This window comes from Gavia stellata, chromosome 15 (assembly GCF_030936135.1).
Source record: "Gavia stellata isolate bGavSte3 chromosome 15, bGavSte3.hap2, whole genome shotgun sequence".
NCBI lineage: Eukaryota > Metazoa > Chordata > Aves > Gaviiformes > Gaviidae > Gavia > Gavia stellata.
The window spans coordinates 10070035-10082331 of record NC_082608.1 but is presented as its reverse complement, the minus strand read 5'-3'; the positions used below and the strand labels follow the sequence as shown (position 1 = coordinate 10082331).

General features: G+C 38.5%; 1 protein-coding gene across 1 annotated transcript in view; it reads right to left on the bottom strand.

Moving 5' to 3' along the window:
- Positions 1 to 2516: 2516 nt before the first annotated feature.
- URI1 (URI1 prefoldin like chaperone) overlaps positions 2517 to 12297 on the bottom strand; it is a 42713-nt gene continuing 32932 nt past the window's right edge. The window contains exons 7-11 of the mRNA XM_059824838.1: positions 9122 to 9302; positions 8270 to 8537; positions 7551 to 7693; positions 5650 to 5908; positions 2517 to 3320 (exon numbers count right to left, since the gene is read on the bottom strand). Of these exons, the coding sequence (XP_059680821.1) occupies positions 3132 to 3320; positions 5650 to 5908; positions 7551 to 7693; positions 8270 to 8537; positions 9122 to 9302 (1040 nt within the window). The 3' untranslated portion in view covers positions 2517 to 3131. The remainder of the gene's footprint in view (positions 3321 to 5649; positions 5909 to 7550; positions 7694 to 8269; positions 8538 to 9121; positions 9303 to 12297) is intronic.

The window sequence follows — 12297 nt, the reverse complement described above, 5'->3', positions numbered from 1 at the left end:
ATTATTTAAGTGAATAAAATCTCTAACTGCACCATTGGGGGCAAAAAGACACTCATCTCGACAGATTAGTTTTCTACCAGGAACTCTACATGCCTCAAATGTGGGGCACCGTTGCTTCATCCCAGTGTTTGCTTCATCTGTGCATTGGTGGTCACCTGCATCCCCTTGGCTGGCTTCAGCGTTGCGCAAAAAGCAGATTTTAAGTCCTCGCTGAGATGGGCCTTCACGTGATCTTTTTTTTACGCTATCTAGGTTTTTATCGGCTTTGGTAGATTTATTTTTTTGTTTAGCGTTTGCAAACATTCTCAGAAATGCTACAGCCTTCCCTTCTTGCTCTAGGCACCGCACAGTGAATCTACTGGTAAAGCCCAAATGAAGATACCGAAGAGAAAGGATCACTCCCGCCTGCAAACCCTCTGACAATTAAATATACTGCAGAAAGGGCACAGACACATTCAGGCTCCCTATTAGGGAAAACACTCGTGCTTAGTTTTAAGCATGTGGTTAAATCCATTCTTCTTTGCAAAATCTTGGAGACATAAGCACATGCCAAAGTGCATTCCTAAGTAAGGATGCTTCCCTGAACCGAGGCCGTAATTCATTAAAACCCAAGGTGCATTTATCCTACTTTTTCCCGTGAGCGGGGAGGGAAAAAAAGGGGAGGGGAAAAAAAGAAAACAAGCGAAGAATTAATTTTGATTTGAAACTGATCTATGGTGACAAGGGGCATTTGGTTTTGTTGAAGTAACTAGAAGTGGGAAGCATTTCAGAAGATATCTAAATAAATCTTTTTAAAGGGGTTTCTCTCTCTCTCTCTCTTCCTTTCTTTCTCTCCTTTTCCCTCTAATTACCCATGTCTGGTAGTCTTGGATCTCAACCCCTTGTTATTTAAAATACATATTCATGGCACTATATTTTACAGTTGCACTGTTCTGGTTACAAAATAGCTTCTACTTTTCTAGGACATAATTTCATTTTGTTTAGCCAAGAATTCATTAAAGAAGCTATAAATAACCTCCTTTAAATATTTAGCCGTGAATAGAGGGTGGACTGGCATTGATGGCTTATTTTAGTACTAATGCAATATGCTTTAAAAAAAAAAATCCGCATTTGAGCATGAATCAAGTTAATCATTAACACTTTCAACGTGATTCTCAGGATCCGCTTAAAACAGATTGCCCCCTCCCAGCCAGCATGCTTCGAGTGCGGGAGGGCTGCACAACTTTCCCTTCAGCTTTTCCCTTCAGAAGAAGACGATTTGCCCCATATCACAGGGAAAATGCAGCCCCGCGGCTTCGGCGGCTGCTCCCCCAGGCAGGGACCCCGGCTATCAGCCCCTTCCTGCTGCCACACAACTTGGCCAGCATTTTCTGCCCACGAAACTACGCCACCTTCCCAAACACACAGCACATAACATCAGAGTTAGATGGAGCGCTGCCTTTTTTAAAAGTCACCTTAAAAAAAGAAGTCCCAATGCCCCCACCTCCCTTTTAAGCATAGAGAGAAAAAAGCATTGAAAAAGGAGGAACTGGTGTTCCGTTTTAATGCATGAAGCTGCACTATGAGCAAAGGATACGAGTGCAAGGCGCCGTTATTTTAGGGGAAGGTGAGGAAGCAGCATTAGCTGATGCCCCGTTACAGATGGCCAAGATTTGGAAAACCAGATACTGGTGGCTCTCAGGCTGCGTGTTTACAAAGCTACAGAACTGTGGCCAAAAGCAAATCCTTCCTTACACCTCCCAAGTCTTTTTGCCTCACTTTTTAGGCTGTACTTTGATGACGTCAGCTGGAGAGTAACATCGGTTTAAGGTACTCCAGCTCCCCGTGCCCTCTGCCAACGTGTTCCCTTGTCCTTGCTGAACACATCACCCCTCTAACTTGTGCTGATACAGACATGCTGAGAAAGAGATTAGGAAACTTCCTGGCTTCAAAAAACCACGCACAACTATTGGAAAAAAAAAAAAAAACCCAAACCCAGTAGTTTGTTTTTTAAACCCAGCTCCGTTGCCTATTATCATTCAAGGGGTGGTCCCAACAAAAGCTGTGTCAGCACAAGGGAGGGGATGGCAAGAAGACAGGAAGGAGCTGCTGGGCAGGGACTCCTAAAGCCAGGATTGCTCTTGGTCAAGAGAGGGATACACAAAACTGTACCCCGAGTGCTGCACTGCTGTTGCATTTTGAAATAAAGTTGAAGCATTAAGACATTTTTCCTTAGTGCTGACTCCCTCTGGGCATTCCCAAGACAATTGCAATGTTTTCTGAGTATACAAAAGAACTAGGAGATTTTGTAATCAGAGTCTGAGTTTATGCTTCTCTCCTTAAGAGCATTCAATTTCCATGGACATTCATTAGCACGAGGTTAAAACACAATGGCAGAAGAGAATGGACTGCTTTTATGTCCATGTGGTAGTAAACACTTCAAGCTAGAAATGCAAGTTCAAAATAAAAACGTCTCCTTGTTGTTTCCAAATTAGTAGTAAAGCAACAAAAAACACACAACTTTCACAGCTTTTTTACTGAAAATTTAATTTTACAAAATACCCTTTTCCATCAAAGAAACTTCCCTGCAATGTACACGAACCCAGCGTTTTATAGATCTGTACAGTGAGATACCAGAGAGGTTTGAAAGAAGGAAAAAAACTTTCAGCAGACACCTAGTTGCAAAACCTACAGCAATGTGAATACAAGTGTGTCTTAAAATGGTAAAGCAAGTAATGCAATATAATTGGTGAATCTATTTGAAATGTGAAAGTTTCCTTAAAATGGTCCATATGGTATGTAGAACATCACAGCTGGCACAAAACTGCCTGTATTTAGGTTTAAACACAAAAACAATGTATGTAAGAACAGTTTTTGAAAAAGAACCCAAGTGCTGCTATCATAAGGCAAACATATACAAAGGTGCTGACAGCACACAGGGAAGTCGACAAAATAAGATGAACACTCAAGTGTTCAAACACTGAACTTCTCTTTTTTTTTAATGTTGCCAATAAACGTTTAAAAGATAACCAATGCCAAATTAACACAGGACACCCTTTTAACTAGCTAGGTGTAACGTATATAGTTTTACATAATCTCAACAAATGTGAAACTAGGCATGAGTACTCCAACTTCGGCTGGCTAGGCAGGACCTAGTTAGTCTGTTGCATTCTGGCAGCTTTGAATTTTGAAATCCTCTTTGTAGTTTCTTCTGACGCTTCAGACAAAACTTCCTCTGATTTTCGCTCCAGAATAGTAGGCAGGACTGGGTGAGCAATGACTGGGTGTGGTATTAAGGAGGGAGACAAAGGCTCCTTTTCTATAACAGTTCCGGAAAATGCCTACAACAGAAGAGAATACTCAAAATGAGCTAATAAAATGCAAATGTGAAGCTATGCCCATAAGGTCATTACTCTATATTAGCCTGATTAGGATTGTTATTTCTTTTAATCAAAAGTAAAGAAATATCTTTAAATCAATGATTGTTCCTTCCATAAGTAACCAAATGGTAATTAACCTCAAAATATAGCTTGTTCAAAGATGACTGAATGAAAGACAGTGTCTTAAAAGTACTACTTAATCTCATTCCTACTGCATAAATGATCTAAAAATTTGCTTCCTCACTGACACATGCTCAAGAAATAAAACAGCTGATACAATACATACTTTCATTTTGGATAAGAAATGGAGAGATTTTGCGAAGTTGGAGTAGGTCAGCATTTCCATCATACGTCATATTTTATGACTTAATATCTTCTAATTGCATCAAGCCGACACACTGCACACAAATTGGCAAGCACATATTTTGTTTGTTCTTTTCTCCTTACCAAATATGATCAAAAAATGGTGAAAGCAATTTATACTTAAGAGAACAGCAAGCTTGCTTCCAACTATTTCTCTCTATAAAAGGTCTAATAAAAACATTTAATGTTTAAAAATGATAATTTATATGCAGGCGATTATATGACTTAATCCTTTTTAACTTAGCTAAGAAATGACCGTGATTCTTGGAAAACATTGGGAAAAAAAGCAACTCAGAACTACTTTTCATAAACATATTTAAGAACAAATCACCCTACTATGTACTGAAAACAGAAAATTCAGAATGCCTAAGGACAAGGGGAAGCAGTTTACATCCAAGATTTGATGGTCATACTGGGCACAAAGGAATGCACATGAGATTTATTAACTATGCTTAGTTCTGCTTTTTCATAATTCAGTTACCAAGAAAAACAAAGCACAACAAACCAGCCATTCTTTTCTTGCAGGACCTGCAAAAAAGCAGTGTTTTTTTGTTTTCTGCTCCAATAGTCAAAGTATGCCTAAAGCTGTGCCTGTACACAACTGCGTTGTTCTAACAACACGCTCATTTTCATGAACAGGTAAGCAAAATACAACCTAAGAAAACCGTGGTAATATTAGAAACAAAAAGAAAAAAAGTTAGCATGTTGCAAATGGTAATGGAGAAATAATGTATTTCAAACACCCACAAAAACAACCAACAGCAAAACAACAGCATTTAAGAAGGCATGTCTAACTGGAGTGTTTTGCTCACTCTCCTTCAGGTACTTGGAAAATACAGTATATTGTAGAGAATAATCATACTATACTCAGAAAATGGACTAATGGGTCACATCTAAAAGTGTACTTAGAGGTTTTATAAAAATATAACAAATATATTCCAGAAAGTATACAACATGAAGTGCTAACTTCACAGATGGATCTTCCACCATGAATCTTCACATCCTGCCTGGATTCATCTGTAGCTGTTTGTATGAAAAATGATGATAAAACAGTAGCTTTTATGAGGATTTCACTTCTCCTAAAAAATAATTTTTCTAAAAATAGTGTTTTCATTGAACTTGCCCATTGCTTTGGGAACTACTCAAAACTCAGTTTCATCTAGTTTGAAAAAATTACTGTAAGTTCTTACAAAATAAAAATGAAGAATACTCTATGCCATGAATTTCAGAGCAGCAGCTACATTTAATTCTTGTACTCATCCAGTCACTAAGCAACTGTACATTTTCCCTTATGTCATACAGTCTTTTTCCTTTATGATGAAGCCCTGAACTTTCCAAATGTGTGAAAATAGATTTGTTTGGGATCACTAACGGCCCTAGTCTGGAATAGGATGAGTAGGTGTGTAATGCTTCCTTCCACAGGGCAGTTCCTCTGCCTTTGGCAAGTTCAAATAATAACTCAGCTGGTATTTATGTGTTTTAAAACTTAAAAACACCACCTGGAAACGAGCTGTCTAGTAGCTGCGCAACACAGGTTACAGAGAATCAACTCTTCCCTCTCATCAACTATGAAGCACAGATTTTTCTCTTTTTTTTTTTTAAATCCTGCTGTATATCCTGCAGTGAAATTTTCAGGATGACCCAGTAGACATGACACTGGTTTCAGTAACACTGGCAAGTGAATACTTTGTCAGATCTTTATGGAAGAGCTTGAAGTCTCGGGGAAGCCACCTGACTCGTTTCCTCCCCTCTACCCCTAGGATGTGTATGACAGAAGCTTGTCACCTGATAATGTCCTTCTGAAGCAAACTAGGTAGGAGTTAGAAAATGATTTTAAAGAAATCAAACTGATGGTATAGGCAACTACAGTCATTAGATTTCTCATTTTTATCCCTGCCAACAATCAATAATTAATTAAAAACTGTACCTCAGTTGTCCCTGAAGAGGGAGGAAGCTTTTTCGGTAGCTGCTGCTGCCCCTCCTCCTCCTCTTCCTCCAGTATGCCCTCACTGTTGTCACTCTGAGTAGCTTCATCACAGCTAATACTCCTCTGAACTCCTCGTCTGTCATCAAACTCAGCAGCACTGTTCTCACTGGTATCGCTACAAACACTGTTCTCTCTGCTTCGAGACTTCAAAATTGATTTACGAGGGACATATTCTCCATTCACAACATCAACAAAGACTCTATAAAGGAAAATGTTAGCTTTAATAAACCATTTCAGGATCAGATGACAAATTTACAGTGATCTTGCTTTGTCTTTTGTACAAATTAATTATGATGTGCTTTTCCAACTTTTTCACTGCAGAATTACAATACTGTACCTTTAGAGGCATTTTATTTACCAACGTACAAGAATCAATTCTGCAGAGCAAACATTGTTATGCCCTTTATCCAAGCATTAAGTTGGTACACTCTTTCAGCAGAAAACGTATAGCTCTTTGAAAAGTGTTAGAATAGTGTGAGTTACAAAAAGTTAGGAAAAAGGTGAACTAAACAATTGTTAGGGTTGTTTCTGTAAAGGGAAACAGAAGATCACAATGACGGAATGTTTTCTAGAATGAAGTCCTTGTCAAATGTAGAACATAAAAACAAATACTTGAAACGTTCATTGCACATGGAAAGGATGAAGCTTTTTCCTGACAAGTGCCATAATCTTCTGCTTTCAGTTTAAAAAAAAAAAAAATTTGTTAAATCAGCTTTTAAGATCAGATCAACACGAAGACACTTTTCAAGTATTAACAGACTGTAAACTGATAAAAAGGCCTCTTCCTACAGTTTGTACTCCCATCTCCATGACTTAAAGAAGTCAAGGGTGGGTGGAGGAGAAAGAGTGGCATTAGAAGACAGTGCATTTTATCAAACACATAAAGGAAGAGCCCAATGACTGGATGAGTTTTACGGGTGTTACTTGTTTCTTAACAGCTTTATTCATCAGGCACTCACAGAAACACTTGTGTGTCTCTAAGGAAGATGGAGTTCCTTTGCAGAGCTCAGGGAGAGCACCATCAAAGAATACTTTACCTCATCTTCAGCCCCAGCAACTGTAATTACAGGATGGGTTTTAACTTCTCACACATGTAGGTGCCTGAATACACCGACATAGAAATGCAGTGTGATTTTCACAAGCACTTAATCAACCAATCTGATAGGTGTTTGTGTTCATCTTTACAAACCTAAATACTTGTTTTAACTCTCCCGTCACCTTAGTTTAATATTTTATAGAGTCCTCTAAGCCCAACACTGTTTTTCAAGCTCTCTGAATGTGGGTGTTCTACAGGTGAGCACTTCTTTTTACAGAGGACAGAGACAGTGATGGACTAAAGTCAGGGAGAGAGAATGCAAGAGAAACTATTCAAGCAAAGACCTGAGACTATTCAGAAGACACTGGAAGGAAGAGACAAAAAACAGCAGTTAGTAACTGGGAAAGGAGAAGTATTACAAGTGATACATCTGGTCAGTTATGTTTGAAAACAAACACAGAAGCAAACGACACGGAATTAACCAGAATACATAACAAACTGCTGTATTCCTCTATGCAGATGATAGGTACTGGCAAATTTACCTCAATTTCAGAAGCTCTGAAAAAGCAGATAAATAATGAATTTCTAGTTGGAAAATGAAATTTTAAGCTCAGAAATGTTTTATGGATATGAAAGCATGGCAACCATGCAGAAGCCACAAACTTTCATTTTTAAGTAGTAAATTCAGTTCCAGCTGCTTCTTTCAGGAAATAGTAGGCTCGGTTTCATACTCTAGGTGAACAGAAATGAAAAGAGAAGGTCTGCTAAGGGGAAAGCTCACGCATCGATGCTATAAATTACACACCGGTAAATGTCTGCTGGGGTTTTGATGTTAGGCAGTTCTGGAGTTGCATGGCCATTGCCATTGCTGTTCTTCCTTTTACGCTTGGCCTCTTCTTTCTTTTCACTGAATTTCAAAGTAGTATTTTTTCCTGTGTTTATTCTTACCTGAAAATTGAACACAAATGATGGTCTAGACCATAAAATCAATAATCACCAGGCTGCAGATCAACTGACTTCTGACATTCTCCTATCCAAGCAGTTGGGGACTATGAAGCATAGATAAGTTAAACAACTGTATGAATGGTAACATTCATAGTGTGAACTGTTTATTCTTTACCACTTGCACTAGTCTGGGGCATTTCTTAGCACTAATGTGCATAGATTTTGCATATAATAGATGACAATCTGCTTATTCAAACTCTGCTCAACAGCTGAGCTGTTCAAGAGTCAATTTCAACTCAAGTAAAAAGTCATTTTAAAATCTCCTAGACAGGATACTACCTTTTACAACAGCCGGAAGCCAGAACAGCAAGGTATACATTCGAAGATAATTTTTAATACCCTGTTTGACACTGCAGGATTTAAACAGTGGGTTTCAAGCATTCAAAAAAAATCCAAATAAATGTCACCTACAGTTAGCATTCTACATTATCTACATTATCTAAAATTTTCTATTTTAGATATGGTATATATGTTTTACGCAATCTCTTGAGAGAAAGATAAAAATAATAAAGTACAAACCCTTTTAGGTTCAACAGTGTGAGAGAAAAAAATAGTTGGAACAGAGTTATCTCCAACATCTATGCCATCTTCATCATCACTGTGATAGTAAGTAGAGCCATTAACTTGGCCACCAAACAAGTCTGAATTTGTTACTTCTTTATGGAAGTTGCCCTGAGTAATACAGTCTTCTGCTCTATACGTCCCATTCAGATCTGTCCTCTTATCTTCTTTCTCCTCTTCAGAGGAGGTTGTATCTTCTCCATTTGTCTCAACTGTATCAGGCATACTATGAAATGAAAAATATCTAAGTGAACTGAGGCAATTCATACTCTTGAGAGACACAGGCATACAAAATAACGAACAAGCTTGTACATAATTTTCTTTACCCAGGTACTGTATTGTTAGCCAGATTGCGGAATCTTTTTTATACTCTATAGGAATGACTACGTCCTTTCCATGTCAACTGGAAATACCAAAACTGTGACATTCTGGCTAATGACGTATGTATTGCTTTAGGATCAGAATAGATCTAAGGATGTCACTAAACAATAAATATGTAACTCGTACATTGTAAAGGATGGATTTTCCTAGCCTGTGGGAAATGAATTTTACTTCCCCTTTTTCTATTATCTTAAAGAAAAAATACTATAATGCTGGACAGCTGTGGTTGCACAGACACAGATTTTAGCACCTTTGGCCTTGCAGTGCATGCCTTGTTCATGTTCCACCCTTCTTCCACCTATTATAGTTTTAACTACATCAGTCTAGTCAGCTATTTGCACTTATGGTGAGATCCTTTGTGTACAAGCAGCATCACACACCTGTAGCTTTCTGAACTCCAAACCCGACTGTGCTACAGCAGTACTATACCTGTCAAGTTCACCAAGTATCTCTTCTTGTCTCTCAAGCTCTTCTAAGCGGGCCCACAGTTCCTCCTCTGACTGAAAACGGCCCATTGATTTTGTATCACTTCCATTTGCTGGAAAATCTACCTCAAAAACATTTGATACTTTTGGCTTTGAATGAGGTTTGTGAGCAGTTCGGTATTTTCCTGTGTAACAAAAAATAAGACGCAATTACTAAAGCAACTGACAAAAAACCCAACAAAAAACATTGGAGAAAAAAAAACCACAAAGGAATTAAAGAATATGGGCAGAACATTTTCCATTTCAAATTATTGTTTAACTGTTTAAGTGAAACTGTCAATGAACCAGAGCACCAGCACAGGATAATAGTCTCCGGATGTTACAGAAATACCAAGGCAAAGCAGAGATGTTTATTTACAAAGCAGGAGACACTGATCCTATGACAGTTTTATTACAATGTGGGGGTTTTTACCTCTTGTGCCAGACAGTAGACTTTGATTTGCTCTGATAGATACCAACATGTGAATGTGACATTTGCTCACCATCCCATTAATAGCACATTTTATTAACTGGGAAAGCAAACCTAGTTTGTACTTTAGCTCATTTTGGACAAAGTCACCTATATTTAAAGAGCAGAGTCTTTTTGGTTTGGGTTGTACTTTTTTAAATTTACAATGAAGATCATTAAAAATGATCTCCAGAGTCATCTGGAAAATCTGACCAAAATCCAATCATTATGAATCAATTATTTTGGTGAAAAAGACCCACTCTAAAAAGCATATAAAATCCTGCCTTTCAAAAATTATAAATATAAACCCCTTTAAAGCTTCAGAGGTGACCTGGGATATACACTTGTGAGTAAAATGGTAGTCACCGACAAGTTCTTGCTGGCATTTAAAAGCTTTGCTACCTAGTAAAATGGTGCATCCATTGAGGATGGGGAATACTTGTTACTGTTTGAGTGCTGTCTAGCACATAGGGAACAAACCGCCTGCCAACAATACTCACGCTTTAGCTCTGTCTGTGTGAAGGGCAGGACTGCTGCTTTAATCTCCCTTCTCCCTGAGACCAGCAACTCCTGGGGGCACCGCCTGTTTCTGCGTGGTCCCAGGCAGGTTCCCAAGAGAATTTCCCTGCTCTCTGCGCATCAGCACCCCCCATGCAGCACCTGCACCTCTTTAGAGGAGTGAGGACCCTTCCCCTTCCATCACTGCCACAAATACACCCAACATTTTGTCTGTACAGTGGGACTCCAGTATCTCTACAGGTCTTCAAGAAACTCTGCTTTGTGCATCTAATCAACAGTAATACAATGTCTTCGTTATTCAGCATTCTTCAAGTTTTAAAAACTCTTTCTATTAACCAATTGTGTGGCCATTTTATTTAAATTTTAAGAACTCATGGCTTAAAGATACCCTTATTCAAATATGTCAGCTTATACTCTAATCCCGAGTTAAATACAAATTCAATAGCAACATTAAAAAGCAAACAGGTGACTGTACGTAAGTTTGGAACGTGTGTCCCCTACTCTTCCACGGGATAGCATTTTTCATCATCTCATTAAGAAAAGGCTGAAATGTATTTTATTGAGATTTGAATATAAATTGAGGTAAGCCAAGCAATCAGAGTAGCTTGTGAGGATTTCACTTCGTATAATTACAAAATTAATAAATAAAATTTGGAAGGATTAGTTAACAATCTATTTTAATTTGATTTTCAGATAGTGCCCTCCTGATTTCTTTGTGTTACCCTTCAATATTAACCACTAACTTGACTAGCAAGGTAAGCACATGGCTTCCCGACTGCCAGCACTTCAACATGCCAGTGGTTTTCCCTCCTAATTCTAACAAAACTTCTGTTAGTTAGGAAACCAGGTCAGATCTCAAAGACAACAGAGGATAAGCACTTGCTCCTCCAGTACCCACTGTGCTCAACTCGCTGTTACTACAAAGCACCACCATTAACTTCATAGACTAACCAAAAAAAGTGAAATATTAAAATCCAGAAAAACGGAGAGTCAGCTATAAACTAATGAGATGCTCAGGATACTTGTTTTTGTCTTCCTCAGAGATACAGACCATTTCCATGTGAACAAAAACAATTCCTAGGCTGATGAAGCCTAGCCTACCTCGAAATAATCGCTAAGTTGTCCTTTTAGCTACTTCTCTTTCAATCTCAGTACAGATTGGTGCTGATAGAAAACGTACATAATCCCCACGTATAGATTTTCAGCAAGAGTTAAGATGATTTCAGAGGAGAATAATGATGATGAAAGTTTAGGATACAATAAAAAGCTGCACAAAGGTTGACCTGGCAACCACAACATGCTGCTGTATTAACACTGTTACAATGGGATGCACTTCCCAGAATGTTACTCCTCCTATTTTGCAGCGACATCTACCCATAGTAGAGATGCCCCCCTTAGTCAGCCTCGGCGTATAAAGAATATTGTGATTTATTCCAGAAAAATCTAACAGTGAACTGCCCAGCTTAGCCCTCTGCAAATCACAAACTACCACTCCTTCTAAAACATCCAAGTGATGCTATTTTCAGACTGTAAAATTACTACTTCCTCCAACTTTGCCTGAGTCTTACCTATCAAGCACCACTCCAGCTAGAACAGAAACTATCCAATTCCTTAGCACAACTATCTTTGTTTCCCAGTGTCCTCTCCAGAAACCCTCAGGAAGCATCTGCTTTAGTACATCTGCAAGACCTGCATGCTGAACTTGTTTTCGCATTTGTTTCACTGACAGTAGTGAAACGCCCCAGTGGATGACAACATTTACACTGTCTGTTTATGTCTCATCCCTGTCCATGCTTCTTCCCCTCCCGCTGACACTGCTCACATACTTCCACCGTAACAGGCAGAGCCTGAGCTTCTCTAGTATTTCTTCTGTTATAGAACTCCCACTTCGATGCAAAAAATTTCTTCTCTAGTCCTCTCTCCAGGAGCCAGCCTATTATTATTTTCTGCCTCTTTTCTTCTGAAAACTTCAAACTCCCAATGTAGACTCTTCAAAGAAAAAAAATCTCCCAAATATGTTTAGCTGATGGCTACCAAGGGATATCACAGCATCCCATAGTGAACCAAGGGACAAAATCCTTCTTACCTTCAGATTAGTAATTTTTAATTTGAGTAAAGCAATTTTTTTAATGTAAAAGATGCAGTGAAATGAA